Here is a 22,341-nt window from a genome sequence, read left to right as displayed (position 1 = left end):
AAAACTATCCTTAATGTCAACACAGCAACTCCTACCTCAAATAAGTCATTACTTATCGAGGGTTTACTATTTGTAAAATATAGGGGAAGAGAAGACAAACGTATCCACGCCGCATTCCCTCTTTCGACTGTAATCTCTTTCAGGACACCGTTATCATTTCGAATCCCAAGCAGTAACAGAGGCAAAAGGCGATTCGCATTCAGTCCGGTTTACTGGATTCTGGAGTGGCAGACGGAGAAAGGGGAGGGACGTGGTTTCGGCAGCGTCTCTGCCCAGGGTCCGGGGACCGCTGTTCGGCAGGAGCAGGGGTGGGGGTCGGGGTCCACATGAACAATCAGGCCTCGTGCCCGTGCCTGCCCAGGGCTTTCCGTGGATAGAGGGAGGCCCCACAGCAAGAACACCTGTTAGGCGGACACGGGAGACTGGGACCACGGAGATGCCAAAACTAAAAACCCTGCTCACCAGAGAAACGTCGCAGTCGGTCTCAAAGAGTGAGCACTTCCTCTTACGTCGATCAAAGACAAGTACTATCCTGTAGTCACCTACAGGCTCTCGGGATGATGCTCTAAGTGTTTACTACATCTTCTATCGGTTCTCTCAACAACTGACTCATCTGTTTGCTCCATCAGGATGCACTGAACATGTAACACGCTATACGCTTGGGCTGAGGTCTAGAAAACGAATAAGCAATGGCTTTAGCCCCCAAGAAATGAAATAAAAGTGAAAAAAAAACATTGGAGAATAATTCATGTGTCCCCGCCCTTTCGAAACACAACACACATGAATGTGCCCGAGCAGAGTGGCCCAGTCCCCCACGAGGGCACAGGCCCAGGTGGGGGGCTGGGGCCAAGCCCACGGAGGAAGGACACAGGCAAGGATGGGCTGGCCCAGATATGCTGGAGTTCAACAGGAGGAAAGGGGTGCAGCCGGCAAGTGTGGGCACTGGTCACGTAAGTAAATGCATCGAGGTAGCCACAACCACATTCTCACTCTCAGGGAAAGGAGTTCCGACACGGAAGGAGAAAACTAGAAGAAACCCTATGGACCTGAACTGAAGCAGGAAGTGTGTCTGAACTCAGGGTAATCCATATACGTACATAAAAACAGGCTTCATGGTGTGTGGATGTGCCCACATCTGTCCATCTCTCCAGCCATCCACCCATCTTCCTGTCCATGCGTCCGTCCGTCTCCTTACTCTGCCCGATGCCTGGGCCTGGGTACGGCGCATCTCGACAGCCACGAGCACACCCAGCTCCGGACCCTGACTTCCAACTACCATTCTCTGCTGACTGCACCCAGGACGGGGCAAAGAAGCTACAAGATGAATCCGGAACGTCTCTTTGCGGCAGAGAGCACAAACAGTGTATGTCAAATGACAGCTTTACGGTAACGGGGCAGACACGGGGCTGAAGGCGCTCGGGTGTACGCGCCACTCAGGGACAGAACAGATAACGATCCCGGAACGGGCACGAAAGACAGAGTCGGGTACGAAGGGCAGGGTCTGGGGCCCAGCGCCATCAGGGCCGTGCACTCACCTGCAGCCGTTCCCCTGCCCGGGCACCTGCCACAGCGCTTCTGCTACCCAGCTGGGCAGCCCCGCTCTCTATCACACGTGTGCACACGCCCCCCCCCCCCCCCAAATGCTCCACAGAACCTTCGAGAGAGCCACCTCTATACGCTCTTTCTCGCTCCCAGTGTAAACCGTCCCACATCTATTGCGTCTGAGGAGCTCGGAGGGCAGGAAGCAACGTGACACAGACAAGGACACAAGCGTTACCCCAGGTGACACGGGTGTTCCCCCGTTTGCTGAGCACGAACCCCGTGCCGGGGACACACAGACCCGCAGACCCGCACAGTCCCTGCGGGCAGAAGCTCGCGGACTAGAGGAACCGGCAGACAGACAACGGGTCACGTCTGTCCTAAGGCTCAGGATCGGCGCAGGCGGTTCTGAGTCCGCGCCGGGACCAGGCCCGCATGGTCCCGAGGTCAGTGGACGGGTCGCTGACGACACGGGAAGTGCCCGACAGGCTCTCCCAAGACGCCGCCTCGAACCGTGACTTACCGCCACCAAACAGTAAGAATCTCAACTAACGCGCCCTAAATATTCGCCCCGGGAAGGCTCCGCTCACTGTGGGGAGAGACTAATTAACCCGCAACTTGTATGTTTTGGGCTCGCTTAAAACTTTTCCTGTTGCCTCTTGGAGGCACCACAAGGACATGCGCTGGCACACCAGTTTCAATCCATACCGGAGGTAAGAAGGGAACGTCTGATGTGTAATTTATCCCCCACAAGTTTCTGTGTCCTGTGTTCAAATGACAAGAGTTGAAAATGTCATTCTGACTCAAGGCCTCAAAAAAGTTTTCATTTTGATGGTCTTACACAGTTTAAAAACAAGCCTTTCAGAGACGTCTGGTGTGATCACAGTGGGAAAGCTCTCATACTCACTCACACACGATATATTTTAAAGTTTTACAAAAGGTAATTATTAGCTGACACTGCTAATTACAGAGGAGAAAAGAAGCCATTTAATTTCATGTTAAATTTATCATACACATGTTTTAGTTAACGCGGTTTTAAAAAAAGAAACTTTGGTACAGTTGCTACTCTAACGTCAACAACTCAAATTTTTAAAAAACAGTAGCATCCAAGTACATTTTCAGATGCATTAAAAGACAATTAAGTTGAAACCAGATGTTTTAAGATTTGCTTCTGAGGAGTATTTTTAAAAAAATTATCACTTAGAAAAAATTAACTATGGAGGGAGAAGAAATGAACAGCTCCTTCGGAAAGCTGTGCAATCGCTCAGCAAGTGTGGCAGGAGCTGTGCCAGAGGCTCGAAACCGCAAGGGTGGCCAGCACAGGACAGGGGTCCCCACGTGGGGCTGGCACAGGATGGGGGCGGGGGGGGTATCCCCGCACAGGACTGGCGGGGCGGGGGGCTGGGGGGGAGGGGGTTGTGTTCCCACGTGGGGCCAGCGGAGCACCGGGAGGGGGGTGTTCCCACACGGGGCCGGCTGTCTGGGAGGGCCTCGGTCGCTGGCAGTGAGCTGGAGGCGCCCCACGCAAGGGGCCAGCCCCGAGGACAAGCATGTCACAGGACCTGCCGAGTGCTGGCCGGTTGGTGCCCCCCCACCCCCCGGCCCCAGATGGGCTTCTCGCTCTGAGGAGCCAGGTGGGGCCAAGGACACTGCACAGTCGGCCTTCCCAGGGCACAGAGAGGAAACCAAACGACCTTCCCTCCTAGCTGAGCCGGCTGGGACTCCCCGCCCAGGAAAGTCTGCTTCTGGCCACGCTCCACGCACGTGACCTGTTCCCAACCCAGGATGGCCACGCCTACACCCCACTGCGCGCATGGTGACACAGCCCTCCTGGGAAGAAGACACCACTTCTTGGAGCAACGGGGACATCGCGCTGCCCCCCAGCACCCCACCTTCCTCCAGTTCGACGACGGCCCTGTACTCTCGGGCCTGCCCCTCACCGGCCCCTCAGAGCCCCTCAGGATGGCCCGGGGGAAGGGCTCCGTTTTGCAAGCTCACACAAAGTGAGATGGAGACGGCGTGATATACAAGGCTCCACACCTTCCAGAAGCTTCTAACCATTTTTATGGCCTCGGAATAAGGTTTCCAGGTTTCAAAAAACAAAAACAATCATGAAAACGCTTACTTGCTTCTTGAATGAATTCTACTTCTTTGTTAAGATTTTGATTACGAAGAATTTAACCAATACGGCTTGGAAATGACAAAATACAGTCAAGTGTTTTCACTGAACATACAACAAATGAGAGGAAGCCCTCCTCGTTGAGAACTCCGTGTCCAACTAAGTCTCTTTAGTGAGACCAAGTATGTATTTTATTTTAAATGATAAATAGGCTTGTGTTCCTACTTAGAACACCTGCTTTATAATCAGATTCATATTTAAGAGGAACTTAGGGACTAAATCCAGGTTTTCTGGTGTAGATATTTGCTGCATACTCTGATAGAGCATTATGTCCCAGATGTTATCATTAGGACTGCTTTCGAAGCATTTAGCATTTTGCCTCTTTATTGCTTTCCTGAAATTATAAGTTTATTTACATTCACACTGCTGATGAAGAAACACAACTTTTAATTGTGAGCAGCTGTAATATTAACGTGTGCAGTCACACAAGTGTGGCGAACGCGGTGTAGCGCACTGCCCGAGCGCCGAGAGCCACCCGGGGTCCCGTCTGCACGCCGCTGAGCTACTGGTTCCTCTAGTTAATCTTTTCCCGAGGAGGCTTTCAAACACCACGGCTTGTTAATGTTAATAACAGCTATCCAAAACAGCATTCCCGGAGCTCGACGGAGATCCACCACGATGCCGTGCTCAACAACACGCAGCGCCTTCGTGAGGCACGTGATCGCACTGCTAGCACGTATTTAAACCCAAAGATGTTTTATTCCTCAAGAGGGCAACTATGAAACAAATTAAGGGGTGCACTGATCGCACACTGATCGCCATGAGAAAAGAGAAAAATAAGTTATTCTATCGTAACGTCTTAATGTAGGTCAAAGCAACTTTTAAAATATTAATAAACTGTCCTTTTTGAAGTAAGAAAAGTGTTCTGCAGAACAGCCTTGGTATCGCACCCTGCAAAGTGCAGCCTGGCCGGTCCTGTTTTGTTCTGTTCTCTGCAAACGCCCGACAACAATGCAGGGAAGAGGCTCTAATTCACATAATGGCACATATCACCTGTCTGTCTGTCAGTGAGCCGTCGGAGAGCATCTTTTTATTAGAAACGCGAATCAATATGCCCGAGGGACTACAATAACTGCTTGAAGCAATCTGTATTATCGCCTCATCCTGGATGCTTTTGCTCTGAGCAACTTATTATTATGAATGGCATGAAAATGGCAACCTGTCACAATTGATTTTTCTTAACCTCCTGGAAGAATTTTTCTGTCTTAAATGTAATCAAGTATCATCTTATTAAATATGTCTCAAGCTAGGTTTTATAGCACAGTCCATTACTCAAGTTGCATTCCTTGTAATTTAAACTTTCACCAAATATTATTAAAGTACTTAGTAATCAAAACTTTTGATTTGTTCAAAGTTTTAAGATAAAAATTTCAAACTGAGGGGCGCCTGGGTGGCTCAGTCGGTTGAGCATCTGACTTCGGCTCAGGTAGGGATCTCACGGTTCATGAGTTTGAGCCCTGCCTCAGATCGGTGCTGACAGCTTGGAAACCTGGAGCCTGCTTCCGATCCTGTGTCTCCCTCTCTCTCTGCCCCTCCCCCAATCACACTGTGTCTCTCTCTCAAAAATAAGTAAACATAAAAAAAACATTTCAGACTGAGTAGACCCCACCTCCCTGCTCTGCACCTGCCGTCAGTGAGTGCGGGGGAGGAAGCGTGCTAACCCTGAAAAGGAGCCAGGAGAACGTCTCTCTACCTCAGATGTTTCCTCCATCTGACAATCTGGTGGGATTTATTGTCAATCCCCGTGTCTGGATAAAACGTGCTACGTTTTCTTAAAAAGTATTCTGGTAAACCCTCGTAATATTCATAAAGCTGTATGTTTTGATTACATAAAATTATCAACTTAGATTTCAAGGATCACTTCAAAAGGATTCATTAAAGTGGGCCACTTGTCAGCAAGTGGGTTTGGTTGTAGCTTAACTTGCCTACAAATTCTCTTCCCTGTCACGACCGCTAAGGAAAAGGCGGCCTGTGTCACGGCCCCCAGACGAGGCTGCGTCTCCCTGCTTGTGACTCAGGAGATCTAGGGGATCCCCGGGGCGGCCTCCGTGCAGGCACGGGGGACGCCCAGGTCTCCGACCCTGCGCCGCTCAGCTGGGCCACGGAAGAAGGCTGTGCGGACACAGAGGGGTCACAGAGTAAGACAGGTGGCTGAGGCAGCAGCTAGAGAAGCTGCCTGAATTTCTGTTTCTCTAAACGCATACTTGGGACAGAGTGGTGGCCTCTGGGACCCCAGGAGAAGCGCCTTCCTTTTCTGCTAGAGCTTTCCTTTTTAAGAAGCAGCTAGAGAGGAAAGAATAGACACAACGAAGACAAAAGGAAGCGGCCCACTTAAGGCTTGCAACAGGAGACGGGTAGAAGGACAAGGTCAACAACAGGTTTGACGAAGCAGCTCGTCACGGTGGTTACACAGCCGGCGTCCCTACACGTGGCTCCAGGAGCACAGATGCTGGTGAACAGGCCCGTCTGACCTCCGTGGGGAAGTCACACTCCCGTCCCCGGAGCCAGCGGGACACTGCGGGGTGCGGGGCAGGGCCCCGGGCCGTGGGGACGAAGGGTTGTGACGTCGTGGATCACGGCCTGCGGCACGCTGGCCACACGTCCGCCTCATTGGGAGGCTGCTGTCAGCCCTGTACCCCCCGACCCTCCCGCCCACGATCTGGCACTTCAGAGCGGCCACCAGGGCTCCTGACCGTAGGCCTGAGAAGGCCACACCCTCCTTACTGGTTCTGTCACTAACCTGACTCCCAGCAGGGGGCTCCTTACGTCGCTCTGGAGTTGACGAGCCCTCACCGTCAGGCGCGGGTCCTCCGGGGCTTCCCGTCGCATCCCGCGTCCCGCTCTCCACCGTCTCCGTTGTGGTGACTGCTGGCTTTGGCCTTCCCTCCGCCAGCACGGCGTTCGTGCGGGGCTTTCCACCCGGGAAGCTGGAAGCAGCTCCACAAGCGAGCACGCGCCTGTCTCCGCTCGCTCCTGAGGGCTGCGGGCAAGCGCACCCCCGAGCGAGAGGGGAACCGCGCCCCTCCGCACCCAGGAAGCCGAGAGAACCTTCTCTCCACACTGGAGTCACTGCCCCTGACAACCGTCGGCCCACACGCTGCATTTTCTCCTGCGTCAACCGAGCGCCGCTCTCCTTCCATGGAAGGCACCGGTAGCTCTGCATTTTCTCACCGCAGAGAAACGCAATGGACGACGTCCTGGCCCCGTGCCCCGGCCCGAGCGTCTGGCCCCACGCCCGCAGGACTCTCCCGGCAGGGCACGCGCTAGTCCCTTCCCGTGGCTCTTGGCCGCCCCCCGCCGCTTCCGCCCTGCCCTCCTGGCACCCCTCCTCCGTCAGCCCTTCCCCGCCCGCACTGTGCGGGGTCTCAGGAGGCTCGTCTGGTCTGCCCTGTACGCACGAGGCCCGGACACTCTCATCCGCAGCCACGCCGGGCCAGCCAGCGGTACCAGGCCATCGAGACGCCCGCTTCTCCCCGAGAAGAGGGCACCTACCCTCCTGGGGCCACCCCTCCCCGGAGGAAGCCGCGGGAGTCAGCAGGTAACCCGCCGTGGCCGGGGCCTCCACCCCGGTGCCACGGAAGCCCGTGTCCAGGAGGCTCCCCGAGGGGCCGGGAGGACCGCCGGCTGTCGTGTCGGTCACGCGCCCTGAGGAGAAAGGTCTCGGTCGCAGGCGGCCGCCGTGGCTTCAGGGCGGTCTGGGTGGCGGCACGACGTAGAGACGGGGCTCACAAGGCGCCCTTCCAGCTGCGGCGACTCTGCCGTCACGAGTGGCACGGTCAAGTTCCGCCGATCGCCGCGTGGGTCGGCGCCCCGCACGCTCGCCGCACCCAGGGTGGCCCCGGGACTGACGATGACGGGCAGTGTGCCTCCCTAGAGAGGGACACTCGGGTACACGATCCGGCTTGCCTCTGAAGGGGTTCCTTGTTTCCAGTAGCCGTCTAAGATGTCCAGGAACACGGGGACGTTCTCCGCACAGTGTCTTACAGCGAACGATACTTTCTGTCCGCCTTTCTTCAGGCATCTGAGTGTCACCGAACCCGTTCCTCCAGCATGGGTCAGTGCTTCCCCTGGAGAAACTACAGCTGCTCCTCTTTGCCCACTGTAGCACGCTCATAACGTCTCCTGAAGTTTTCTCTTATAAACCTGGCACTTAACGCTTCGAAAGACTTAATAACATACGCAAACGTAGAGATTTTCTTCTTCCTACGCCCTGATTTACAGAAGTGTCTTCACAGCACATGGGAGCTCTGTGACCCTCAGCGCCCTCACGGAGAAGCGAGCCCCACGCTGACAGGCGCAGCCTTCCGCACGGCGATGTCCCTGCTCTAAAACCAGATGACACCGTTCCCTCTGAGGGCTGTGCGGACTCATGACGTCATGTCCACAGCGCCTGCCGCGTGTCGGCTCTGCACCTCGGCCTCGGCTATCACGGTTACGCTGATTTCCACCGGAAGGGGAGCCCTGAAGGCTGACTTAAGCACCAGAAAGGCGCCAGCCGATGACAGCACGTTTGCTCCACACGTGAGGCTGACAAGTGGCAGGGCAGCGTTTTGAGACCCATTCTGCAAAACGCCAAAGCCACCCTTCGTTTTATAGATACTTTGCATTAACACCAAGGAAACTTAGAAGGCTATTTTTTTAAGAAGGAGGGAGTGGGGAGGAAGAGGAGGGAGGAGGAGGTGGAGGAGGGGGGAGGAGGAGGAGGGACAGGAGCAGCGGCAGAAGGCTGTGCACACGGGCACTCAGGGGTCCCCGGGCTGCCTGGCGTGGCGGCGTCGGGGAGAGCGCCCCACGGCTGCTTGCACAGTGAGCATCTCGGGACTGACGACGAGGGCTGGGCTGAAGAAGCATGGCACTCGTTCACAGCGCACACTTCACTTGACAGGAAGACAGTAATGTCGGGGGACGTTTACTTAGCAAGACACAGAATCCAGCCACTTGCCCAGGGCCACAGAGCTGGTTGGTGGCAGCACCGACTCTGACCAGTAAACCCTGGGCCAGCTCCTCACCGCAGGCAGCAACGGGAAAGGTCGCCTGACTGCCCCCGCGTCAACACCCACGGAAAAGAGCACGTGAGCCAGAACCACAGGCGCGTGGACAGCGAGCTGCGCACGGGGACGGTGGGAGGGGACAGAATGTAAGCCGCGCCAGAGAATAAGGTGCCCGGAGACAGGAGTCACGTCAAATGACAGGACAACTTCTAAGATTTTAAAACTTAATATTTAAAATTGAATTTGCCCTCAATATTCATCCTAAAAGCAAAACGATTAAGGAAAAAAACACACCCTACGACCCACACACGCATTACTAGAACATTCTAGTTTTGCTTACTGAAGAAAAAAGATCACCGTACTTCCCAGGAAACATAGGCACGTATGCATGCGATTCTGTCGATAATTTAATAGTTTATTCTCAAATAAATTTAACTCTACTGAGGAATTAAGGACTCTGATTTCTTCAAATTAGTGCAAAGCTGTAACATAATCGACAAGCATAATTCTCCCGGTTATCACAACCAGAATTTACACTAAAATGCTAGTAGTACAACATTTCTCTTTCGCTTTAGCCGATGTGTCACACACAGAGCCATCTGGGAGTCCTGACAGACACAGTGTTCTTCAAGCTCACCAGGATGACTCGTGTGGCCCTGGTGGAGTCCAGGGCCCTCCAGACCTGAAGCCGTCAGTGCCGCTCTGCTGCACGGCAGACGGGGAGACATTCAGAGGGTCACGGATGCCTTCCTAATGTTGGAAGGGTTAACTGTTTTACTTTATTGATTTACATTTATTTCTTTATTTTGAGAGGGAGAATCCCAAGCAGGCTCCACGCTGTCAGCACAGAGCCCTACGCAGGGCTCGAGCCCACAAACTGTGAGATCATGACCTGAGCCGAAATCAAGAGTCTGATGCTCAACTGACTGAGCCCCACCCAGGTGCTCCAGAAGGGTTAACTATTTTTTTAAAACAGTATTCAGCTAAAAAAAGAAAGAAGAAAAGAAGAAACACATCTTATCCTTTAAAATATCTCCTCAAAGAATTATTTCACTTCTGTTGCTTTGTACTAAAAATTCCAACGAAAGTTAACTTTTTCTATTACTCACAAAGCAAGGTATGAATCCACGAAGTGGTTTTTTTTGTTGTTCTTAGACACACCTCCAATTATATTTCAAATAAAAATGAGTAAAATGCACAGTTAGCATGAACTTCTCATAAAGTAGGCATCAGCACATACAACATGTATTATCCAAATAACAGCTAACAATTCAAACTTTTTGTTACAATCTAACTTACACACACATGCTGACTACATAAATAATAATTTTAGGAATATAACAAATACAATCAATTTAGAAATATAATCGAGCAGTCTTTAAAACTAAAATCTGATTTTCAATATGCTTCTTATGCGATGAAAGTAACTTAAATAAAACAAGTTTAACCATGCCATACTATCAAATTAAATACTGTAACATGTTAATATAGATTCTTTTATTTTAAAAATGAACCATCGAGACAAAAAATTAAAACAAATTATAAAATAAATAAATTTAAGAGACCCACAATTAACCATCAAATTACAGGCAAATTATACGTCCAACAGAGAAAACTTAAGAGACATAAACGCCTCTGATTAAGCAAGAAAAGACACTGTCGGAAGCTGTTCAGTTTGAGCATGCTGTGACACAAGTACAGACAGTTCACATCTGGAATCACCACCATCTCTGGAAGTGTGTTTTTACAGGATATATTAAGCCCAAGCAAACCAGCTCTTCAGAAGCGCAGCACTTTCTTACTGAAAGGGAAAATCAAGTCATTAAAGCAGCCGCTCCTTAATCTAGCCTACCTTATTTTTTGGATTGGATGTGTTCATTACACTTCGAGTCTCTTTTCCCGTATAAATGACAACACCTATTACAGTACCTGCAAAAACACGAGAGCGGTCCTTACCGAGAGGCCTCAGAGTGAGCACAGAGAACACTTTCTAATCAACGGTCTTGATGGAAAATATTATTCGCTACTTAATTTTATATAAACTTATCCAACAGCATATTTGACTGGGCTAGTTCAGGAAAGTCTAGTCTCAACTTCAAAAACAAACTCCATTCAACATACAACTCAAACGATTCCTCAAGCAATGCCTACGCACATTAGAAAATGTACGACTATGCTTTTTGCCATCAAGGGAAAGGGTGGCCCCTCATCCGTTCCCGTCTGCCGGTGCCGGAGGTACGTGAGGAGAGGCTGCGTCCCGGGACCCGCACCCCCGGACGGCACTGGCTGAGCCACCTTCCCCGCATGAGGGGCTCGGGCAGGACGGCGAGTCGGAGCCTCTGCTGACGCTCCAGCACAGATACAATTAAAGCAGTGAGAGACAATTACGCACAAATTATTTGATTTTGAACGCGGATATCGTTAGTCTTTTTTATTCACGTCCCCTGGAGGTGTGGTTTCCTCAGCGCACGCGATCATTTTGTGGCCTGTCAAGCGTGAGGCAGAAGAATGAAGAAACACCCCTGGAACAGCCCCCGAAAGGCTCAGAGGCACTCGCCTCCGCAACGTCAAACGAAAGCCCTTTCAAGTCTGTTTCTAAACTGCAGCCGGGCATCATTTACATTCCCAGTTTTCTGGTCTTCGTGCGTTCTGGCGGTGAGAAGCGATTAAGGTGAGGGGACGGTCACGTCCGCAGCTGCCGAGCAGGACTCACGGAGACGACGGTGATACAAAAACTCTGTGACGTCACGCTACTGTAACGTGTGAAATGTCGCGAGTCATTAGGGGCCACGGAGCGCACGTGATCTTAGTGAGCCCCTGGGTGCACGCGAACAGAAAGCTGCAAGTTACTCGCGCGACCCTGCGACTGGTCTCCTCCGCAGAGCACTCAGGGAGGCGGGAGATGGCACAGGACCTCAGTGGTCGTATCTGCAGAGGTTACACATTTTTATTTGAAAATAAGCATCCCCCCGCCCCCGCTCCCGCTTTTAACTGTGTGCCATCCAGAAAGCTGTGAGGCTCGAATTTACCGTGTCCCGAAAACAGTGACCCCCGTGCAGCATGAAGGCTGGCCCAAACTGCACACAGGCTACCTTCCCACGGTATTACCCAGACACGCTTCGGACAGCAGCCCTGTACGCAGCGCGTGGGGACACAGCACATACACAGTGCGACCGGACCGGAAGGGACTTTCAAAACCAACACATCAGACGTTCTTTAGTCAGTGAACCAAAGGCTCAATCTAACCAGATCAGGATTTTCTCCCTTTTTTGCCCATCAAGTTTAACTTAACCAAAATATGAAAGTGTCTAATATCACAGGGCACCTGGGTGGCTCAGTCGGTTAAGTGTCCGACTTCAGCTCAAGTCATGCTCTCACATTTGGTGGGTTCAAGTCCCGGGTCGGGCTCTGTGCTGACAGATCAGAGCCTGGAACCGGCTTCGGATTCTTTGTCTCCCTTTCTCTCTACCCCTTCCCTGCTCGTGTTCTGTCTCTGTCTCTCTCAAAAATAAATAAACATTAAAAAAAAATTTTAAGAAAAAAATTTAAAAAATGAAAGTGTCTACCGTTAAATAAGCTAATGTTAAAAAAGCAAAACAAAAAAACAAGACAAACTACAAAATTATTTTTAATATTAGCAGAACAAACAAGTCTCAGGACAAAAAAATTAATCAGGCTACAAAACCTGTCCTAAAATCCAGACAAATTATTAGCAATGTTGACTCTAGGCTGGCATCACAGTTAAAAGCATCAAAATATGAGAAATAGTGAAAGCTAACAAGGAACAATTCACTCAGATTTACACAGATACCATACAGGATCGGACACACACAGGCATCGTACACAATCAGACACACACAGCCCTCGCACAGAATCGGGAGTCTGCGGGCCACATCCCCCACACGTGGTGAGTATTTAACAGAGTCCTCGTGTAATCTTACTTGCATAATCTACTCAAGTCTGGCGAAGGCTCTCGTGTGTGTTACCTCATTTCATGCTCAACAGAAATGAGTCCTCCGTGTGGAGTGCATTTTCTTCTGAGCCTGTCATGCGCTCTGACTGCTAACGTTACTCAAATCAGCACGAAGTATTTGGAAGACCCTCCACTCTCGTTGACAAATGGCACCTAGTTACGGACCGGTATGGGCTAAGAGGTCGCATACGCCCTGTATACGTGGCAACAGTGTGCATGTGGGGAAGGGGATATCATGAGACCAGGGAGGGGACACAACAGAGCACAGGCATCAGAAAGTCTGACAAGGATCCCATGTCGTAGAGACAGACGGACCCAGAGAGCCATTGTGCACTATCAGTCAGGAACCTGCCGGGTCAGTGTGAAAAACCACCTTCCCGGCACCCGTCTCCACAAACCCCCAAGCACAGGCTGCCCATCCGCTACAGCGATTCCGCGTGCCCAGGATGGTGGGGACGGCGAAGACTCCGGCCAGCGGCCGAGGAGGGTGCTGGTGACCCAGGTGCCAGACCCCACCCGGATGCACACGGAGAGACCGAGGCCAGGGACGCGGCTGCTGCTGTGCCCCGCACCAGGTCTGGGCTCCACCAGCTGTGCACACAGTCGGTGGGGTGGGGATCGGATGGGCCGGAAGGGAGGGCAGAGTTGCCTCCCCCACCTCCTAGCTGCCAAGACCGCCGCCCCATGACACGCAAGGTTGAGAAGCAGCAACTCCCAGCCCTCGCTGGGAGCGATGAACTGCGTGCTGGCGTGTCCCTGCGGTCCCCCCGCTGTAGCAGTGCTTCACCACCACGCTGTCGTGCGCACCCACACCAGAGCTCTCCGGGTCGGGTCCCTCCAGTGGACCCTAGGGGACAGCTTCTCCTGCCACCCCAGTTCTAATCCACCAACCTCTCCGCAGCAGGAGCCTCACAAACTATGCATGCTAAAGGGACAGGTTTGATTTTCAAATTTCTAATCTGTCATGAGGACTAGTTTTAGAAATCGCCGTGCCCAAAATTACCAAGAAAAATGAAACAACCAAAAACCAAAAACGATATATATGTCCAAATTCTTTTGACACTGAATTACTTCATATCCAAAGGGGTCACCCTGGACCCCCGTCTGCACACACACCCATCAGCCCTGTCCTGGGGGGGGGGGGTGTCACCCTGGACCCCCGTCTGCACACATGCCCAGCAGCTCTGCCCTGGGCGGGGGGGGGGGTTGGTCATCCAGGACCCCATCTGCGCACACACCCAGCAGCCCTGCCCCGGGGAGGGGGGGAGGTCACCTTAGACCCCCGTCTGCACACACGCCCAGCAGCCCTGCCCCAGACGCACATCTCTGCTTCCAGGCTCTTGGCAGTTAAGTGTGCTCAACCCTGGCTACCACGGCCGCTCTCTGGGACATGACTGTGCTCTGGAGAAATGATGTTTATGAATCCTACAAGGGGAAGAAGAGGGCAGCACCATGAGCATCTGTGTTTGCCCCTCTTGTGGGACCCTCAGTCCTCGGGTCCTCTGTGTTGTTAACTCGAGTCCTCGACCCCACGCATCAGGACCCCAGGGCCGGGGAGGAAGGTCTGTGTTCACTTCACACAGGAGGCAACCTGAATCCCGTTGACACATAACATTTAAAAAAATAAGATTAAAAAAATTCCAATCTTTCCTTCTCAACTTGTAATCAAGTATTTATAAAGAAGACACGAGCTCTTAATTGCTCACATTATTAAGGTTTTTAAACTAAGGTAAGGATGTCTTAAAATATTTCAAATTAATGAAAACAGTTTGCATTTTTTAAATGTCCAAACACAAATTAAAATTAGATGTGTCTTATTTAAATTTTTCTGAATGGATGGTTTTAGAGCGACAGAAATACTTTCTTGGAAGACAAAATAACCCCGGGCAAACTGAAGTCTGCACATCATGGGGCAAGAAACGGTTCTCAGGACGGCAAGCGTATCTGATGCCTAATGCGTGCACCGCCAGGGTGCACAAGCAGGGGCCACCGGTGAAAGGTCACCTGGAGAGAGGGCAGGAAGGCGGGTACAGAGAACGAGCCTTCCGGTCGGGTGCTTCTCTGTCTGTGGGGAGACAGGCCACAGTCCAATATGCAGGAAACACAGGATCAAATAAAATGAATGGTTTAAGAAGAGTGTCTTCAATATGACAGGAACAAAACAGAACCTAACTCTAGACAGAGAAAATGTAAAATCCGTGACCAACCTTAGCTAACGTGTGGTATGTTGTAAATATTTGTCTACAAACTATAAAATGCTACGGGCTGAAGGGTGACCGCTGTGGAGGACAGCCACCTGGATTCAAATCCTGACCCTGCGACAGCCTGGCCGCGTGACCACGCTAACGTGGGCCTCTCTGAGCCACAGTCCGTGGCCCGTGCAGCGAGACGAACAAGGTGAGGCTGGGTGATCCTCAGGGGTCAGTGAGGTGAACAGGAAACAGCCATGCGGAGGAAGCGTGAGCACAGGATTTGGAGATCTCTCCTGGTGACGGTGCCCCCTCCACGGTGACTCCAGACGCACCGTGAGTCTCCCCTCCCCGAAGCCTACACGGCCCAAGACCTGGCCTACACCCCCTGAATCTCTCCTACGCGTGCTATCCTTACTTCCTCTTTCTCTTTATTTTGAGAAGATTTTTACAATCCATCAGTATGAAAATCCTGAAACAGCTCATGGAATTTCTATGAAAACTGTCCTGTATGCCGTCACCCTTTTTCTGGGACATGTGTATAGCGAAGTCCCGGTTGACCCTCCATTCCCTAAAAGGTGAACACGTGCCCACACAGGCCCTCGCGCACACGCGCACAGAACCGCCCTGCGTGTGTGGCCGTCTCTTCTCCATGCGCCAGGCACGCGGGCATCACCCTCTTCGGCCCACGGGGCACCAGGCCCTCAAGAGGCTGCGGGTGCGACAAGAATCCTCCCACACCTTTCCGCCCCCTCGCCCGCTGCACCGGTCTATTCCTCAATCTAAGCCCCCGCTCTGCTCTCACCAGGTAAGGACTGAGGCGTCTATGATTTTGGGGCACCCTCTCCTTCCCTGTGGTACTTCACACAACTTGACGTGGCGGCCTCACTTTAGCAGAGTCTCTCTTCCTTGCCCGTGAGCGCCCGAGGCCAGGACCCGTAAGCACTCCGCCCCACGCTGCATCACCGGCGCCCGGCCCTGAGAGGGATTCTTACAAAACCACCAGAAGAGCGACTGAGCTCCCAGACAGGAGGGCGGCCAGTGTCGGGCCACAGGTAAGACACACAGCCCTCCCCTGATCGCGTCCTGGCCTCCCCACCCCTACCAGCATCCTTCAGGCTTCCTGCTTCTCAGATTCAGTCCCACTCACCACTGGCAAGTCGACTACTTTTCTGGAAAGCTGATCATCATTTAGATTTCAATACTCCAGAGATCTTCACTTTCCGAAACGTAAATTTAGGTGACCTTCTGTTCAGCCACTAGGAATACTCCAACATCTTCCACTTTCACTCAAAAAAAGTGAAGGACCTTTACCCTGGCCCCCAAAGGCCCAACATGAACTACATCCCAAGGTCCCCCCTGCCTCATCTAATACTTTCCTCCCTGAAAGACAACCCACCACAGTGGCCTCCTATGAATTCTGCGGATGACTGAGGAGGACTTGGAAGATCCCTCAGAGGCCACCACGCACCCCGGGCCCTGCCCCGCCGCCTCTCGGTAAGGACCACGCGCCCCGGGGGCACCGACAGGCTTGCCGAAGAGAGTCGTCACGGCCAGCAGAGCGCCCCTGCCCCGAGGCACAGAGGGCAGGCACACTGCTCGCGGCGGCTCTGGGCCCTGCCCCTCAGACTGAACGTGCCAGGTGGCACACGGGCCACAGCCAGCGCTGGCCTGGGACGCACAGCCCCAGGGCCTGCCCCCGGCCCCCAGGGCACGTTGTTAAGGTCCCCGTGTGGGACAGGCACTTCCAGAGACACTGTGCAGAATCTCCCGTGTGTGAGCGTCCACGCTAACGTAAGAGCTTACTTCTTACCTGACGCCACAATGGTGTTCGCCCACAGTGTATTTTCTATGCTGAGACTTTCGTGAATGGGCGGGTCACTGTCTTCCTGTTCAGACAGAAAAGGAGGAAAACGGCAAGTTAGCGACTTTTTCATGTTAGATATCCAGTGATAAACCCGAGTGCACAAGCCGGCGCACTTACTGAGCGCTGGGACGCACTGCAAAATAAAGTGAACAGTGAGGGACTTTAGACAGGGGATTCTGGGAAGACGGCAGAGCAGGGGCCCCGGGAATCTCTCCCCCCCCAGATGACAACAGCAGGGGCGGAACCTGTGTGATGGGACTGCTTTGGAACTCTGGACTCTGCCCGAGGCCTGCCACGTGTCCGGGAGAAGTCGTCGATTTTGGTCCATTCCAGCTCGCAGCACAGCAGCACCTACCCGTCCCGCGCCCCAGCCATGGGGCAGGCAGCCGGGCACGTGTTTCTGGAGCAGCCCGCAGAAGCCAGGTGGACGAAAAGGACCCTGTCCCCCAAACGGCAGGAGGCCAGGCTCTGACCACACAGGTGCGGACTCAGAGGCTGGCGGCCATTGCTGTCACCCCTCCAGCTCCAGCTCGAGTGACTTCAAGGAGATAAGTGCCCTCTTATCCCCCTTTTGTTTTCCACTTTTCCCCTTTTGGGAGCCACACGTTAAAGACTAGGACATTCCAGAACAACTGCACCCATGGGGGGGAAAAAACCAGCAAGTGACCGTGCAGGCCCAGGGAAAGGCTCGGAAAAGACCTGAGAAGACATTAAAGGTAGGCTGACCCCCGGCACAGAGACAGTCTGTAATAATTAAAATAAACCAATAAATATAATGACTAAAAACCCAGCAAAACCTGAGGAAGGGAGAGATTTTGCCTTCTAGAGTTACCACATTACTATATTAAAAAAAAAAAAAAAACAGTTTCAACAATAGCAAGGCATTAAAAAATATAAATAAAACAACTCAGAAAATGACAGCCGATTAAAAGGAAAAATTACAAATCAAGAGAAACTATCCCTGAGAAAGACCTGACGTCAGATACACTAGACAAAGACTGTAAAAGAAAAGTACCGAATAGGTTCCAAGAAATGAAGATGCGGAGAAAGCCAAGAAAACAGTGTGTGAACAAAATGTAAATTATCGACAGAGATCGGAAACCCCAAAAGAAACCAAAAGACACCTAAGAGCTGAAAAGTCCAATGACTGAAAAGACAGTTTCCCTGAAGATTCACGGCAGATGTGATGAGGCAGGGGGGTCAGCAAACCCGAAAGCAGAGCAACAGAAAGGACCGAGTTTGAGAAACAGAATGAAAACACGTTGAGGAAAATTAACAGGCCTGACGGACTGTGGGGCCCCAGGGACCAAACCCATAAACGGATCGTGGGATCCTGAAAGGGGAGGACGCAGTGAAAAGGGCAGAGAACACACGTGAAGAAACAATGGGTGAAAACACCCCGAATCTGCTGGAAGACGGGAATGTAAACACTGCAGAAGTTCAACCATATCCAAGCAAGATGAACTCAAAGAAACCCACAGAGACGCGTTGGAACAAAACTTCTAAAAGACAACGACAAAGAGAGAATCTTGCAAGCAGTTTAAAAAAAAAAGCGGCAGCGGCAGCAGCAGACCATCACACACAAGGGGCCCCCGATAAGGTTATGTGCAGATTTTTCATTAGAAATTTGGGGGGCCGGAAGGCAGTGTGCTGACTGATTCAAAGTGCTCGAAAACAGACACAGCCACACGCACGCACACTCACGCACACGTCAGCCAAGAACCCTAGATCCAGCAAATCTGTCCTTCAAACGTGAGGGCGACATCAACACCTTCCCAGACAAACAAAAGCTAAGACAGCGTGTGAGCGCAGGACCTCTCCCGCAAGACCTGTGCCGGGCGGCCCTGCAGGGAAGGGACGGGACGCCGTGACTGGAACATACACGGAGAAGTAACACCCCAATAAAGACTAATAGGCAATTATAAAAGCAAGTGTTATCATAACGTGGTTGGTAGCTGCCCTTTTTGTTCTGTATGCAATTGAGGAAACTCATACACAAAAGCTAGTATTGTCACTTTGGTCTGTACTTCCAAATCTTGTTTTCTACATTACTTAAGAGGCTGGTGTTAGGAGAATTACTAGCTTATGCTTTTAGGCACAGAACACATAAAGAGGTAATTGTGTGACATCAGCAAACACAAGGGAGGGGAAGGAGCCATACAGAAGCAGAGCCTCAGTATGCTATTGAACGTAAGTTGGTACAAATTCAAACTGGAGTATTATATCTTTTAGGATGCTAAATGTAATCCCCATGGTAACCGCAAAGAAAACAGCTATAGCATATACACAAAAGGAAATGAGAAATTTAAACGTTTCACTACAAAAACCAACTAAATGCAATAGAAGACAGTAATGTAGGAAATGAGGGACAAAAAACCCACAAGGCATGTGGGAAAAAAATGAACAATGACAGAAGGAAGTCCCTTCTTTTCAGTAATTACTTCAAGTATCAATGGATTAAACTCAACAATCAAAAGACAGAGATTGGCACAATGGATAAAAACACATGATCCAACTCTATGCTGTCTACGTGCGGAGGCTCACTTTACATCCAAAGACACAAAGAGGTTGCAAGTGAAAAGTATGAGAAACGTATTCTATGCAAATAGTAAGCAAAGTAAGCAGATGCGGCCACAGGAATATCAGACAAAATAAATATCAAATCAAAAAAGGTTACAAGAGACATTTTATATTATTAAATGTTCAATAGGGCAGGAAAATTATAAACTGCATCTAACAAAAACTATAAAAATATATGAAGCAAAAACTGACAGAATTTATGAGTATTGAAACAGACAGCTCAGCAGTAATAGTTAGAGACCCCAGTACCCACTCACAATTATGGCCCCGGTATCCCACTCACAATCGTGGCCCCAGTACCCACTCACAATTATGGCCCCAGTATCCCACTCACAATTATGGCTGGAACCACCAGCCACAGGTAAGTAAATAGAAAACTCAGCACAATAAACCAACTAGATCTAACAGACATACAGAACACTCCACCCAGAATAGCAAACACATTCTTCTCAAGTGAACACGGGACGTTTCCCAGGACAGACCTTATGTTACAAATGAAGTCTCAACAGATCATCATACGAAGTATCTACTCCCACCACGATGAGATAAAGTTAGAAATCAGTAACAGAAAATTCACAAAATTGTGGAAATTAAACACTTTTAAACAACGAATGAATTAAGAAGGAATCACAAAGGAAATTAAGAGATGCTTAGACACAAATGGTACTGAAAAGTACAACTTGCAAAAACTTACGAAGTGCAACGTAAGTGGTGCTAAGGGGGAAACTGACTGCGAGAAGCGCTTATATTAAAAAAGAGGAAGCTCTCAAATCGATGACCTAACCTTACAATTATGGGACTAGAAAAAGAATAAGCTAATCCCAAAGCTAGCTGAAGGAAGGAAAAAATAAAGATGAGAACAGAGACAAATGAAATAAATAACAGAAAAACAATTTAAAAAACGAATGAAGGCTGGGGCGCCTGAGTGGCTCAGTCAGTTAAGTGTCTGACTTTGGCTCAGGTCATGATCTCCTGGTTCGTGAGTTCAAGCCCCACGTCGGGTTTTGTGCTAATAGCTCGGAGCCTGGAACCTGCTTCGGATTCTGTGTCTCCCTCTCTATCTGCCCCTCCTCTGCGCTCTCTCTCTCTCAAAAATAAACGTTAACAAAATTTGTTTTAAATAAAAAATTCAAAAAAAATGAATGAAACCACAAGTTGGTTCTTTGAAAACATCAACAAAATTGGCAAACCCTTAGCTAGGTGGACTAAGAAAAAAAGAAGACTACTCAAATTACTGAAATCAGAAACCAAGGTGGGGACACCGCTACAATTCTACATTAATAAAATGATTATAAGAGAATACGTTAACACCTGTGTGCCAAGAAATTTGATGAAATGTGTGAATTTCTAGAAACACGAAACCTCCCAACACTAATCATGACTAGAAAATGAGAAGAGACCTACATTTAGTTAAAAGACTGAATCAATAATAAAAAATCTGATACAGAAACACCCTGGATCCAATGACTTCACTGGTGAAATATACCAAGAATTTAAAGAAAAACTAATTTCCATCCTTCTCCAACTATTCCAAAACATTAATGAGGAGGGACATCTCCTAACTCACTCTATAAACCCAGTGCAACCTTGGTACCAAAGCCAGACAGAGACATGACAAGAATAATAAACTAGAGATCAATATCCTTTATGGTCACTAATGCAATAATCTTGTAATACTAGCAAATAGAATTTAGCAAAATATTAAAAGGATTGTACAGTATGACCAAGCACAATGCAAGGTTGGTTCAAAATATAAGCCAATCAATGTCATACCTTACATTAACAGAATGAAGGAAAAAAATCCCCATGAACATCCCAACTGATGAAGAAAAAGCACCTATTCAATACCCTTTTATGATTAAAAGAAAAATGAATTCAACAAACTAGGAAGAGAAGGGAACTACCTCAACATAAATAAAAGCCATATTAAGGGCATTTGTTGGGATGAGCATGGGTGTTACATGTAGGTGCTGAATCACTGGGTCCCACTCCTGAAACCAATACTACACCGTATGTTAATTAATTATACTTGAATTTATATAAACAAATTTAAAAAGTAAAAATAAAAGCCATACATGAAAAGGCCACAGAGACTATCACCCCAGGTGGTAAAAGACTGAAACCTTTTCATCCGGATGCCTACCTTCACTGTATCTATTCACTTTGGAACACAGTACTCGAAGTTCATGCTACAGCAATTATGCAAGAAAAAGAAATAAAAGCCATATGGGTAAGAATATGTAAAATTACTTGTCTACAGATGATATGACCTTAAAAGTAGAAAGCACTAAAGATTCCACAAGAAAACTCTTTGACTGAACAAACGAATTCACCAAAGTAGCAGGATACACAGGCAACACACAAAAATGACTTGCATTTATATACACTCACAGTGAACAATCTGTAAAGTAAATTATAAAAACGATTCCTCCTAGCAGCAAAAATAATAAAATATTTAGAAATTAACTCGAGGGGCGCCTGCGTGGCTCAGTCGGTTGAGCGTCCGACTTCGGCTCAGGTCAGGATCTCACGGTCCGTGGGTTCGAGCCCCACGTCGGGCTCTGTGCTGACAGCTCGGAGCCTGGAGCCTGCTTTGGATTCTGCGTCTCCCTCTCTCTCTGCCCCTCCCCCATTCATGCTCTGTCTCTCTCTGTCTCAAAAATAAATAAAACATTAAAAAAAAAAAGAAATTAACTCGAAAGACCTATAAAATAAAAATTACAAAACGGCTGAAACAATGTAAACAAGACATAAATAAATGGAAACACATCCCATGTCCATGGATTGGAAGACTTAATATTGTGAAAATGTCAATACTACCCAAAGTGATCTATAAATTCAATGCAATCCCTCATCAAAATCCCAATGACATTTTTTTTTCAGAAATAGAAAAAACCCTCCTAAAATTCATATGGAACCCCAAGGGACCCCAATATCCAAAAACAATCTTGGAGGAAAAAAAAAAAGAACAAAACTGGAGGAATCACACTTCCTGATTTTGAAACTTACTACAAAGCTACAGT

General features: G+C 49.7%; 1 protein-coding gene across 13 annotated transcripts in view; it reads right to left on the bottom strand.

Annotated features, from left to right (window-relative positions):
* Positions 1-22,341, bottom strand: part of ATP9B (ATPase phospholipid transporting 9B (putative)) — a 249,096-nt gene that overhangs the window by 107,610 nt on the left and 119,145 nt on the right. For all 13 annotated transcript variants that reach the window (XM_053206081.1, XM_053206082.1, XM_053206079.1 and 10 more), the window contains 2 exons: positions 16,685-16,760; positions 10,562-10,638 (listed from right to left, as the gene is read on the bottom strand). In XM_053206081.1, the coding sequence (XP_053062056.1) occupies positions 10,562-10,638; positions 16,685-16,760 (153 nt within the window). The remainder of the gene's footprint in view (positions 1-10,561; positions 10,639-16,684; positions 16,761-22,341) is intronic.

This window comes from Acinonyx jubatus, chromosome D3 (assembly GCF_027475565.1).
Source record: "Acinonyx jubatus isolate Ajub_Pintada_27869175 chromosome D3, VMU_Ajub_asm_v1.0, whole genome shotgun sequence".
NCBI classification, from domain to species: Eukaryota; Metazoa; Chordata; class Mammalia; order Carnivora; family Felidae; genus Acinonyx; species Acinonyx jubatus.
This window is presented reverse-complemented; position numbering and strand designations above follow the sequence as displayed.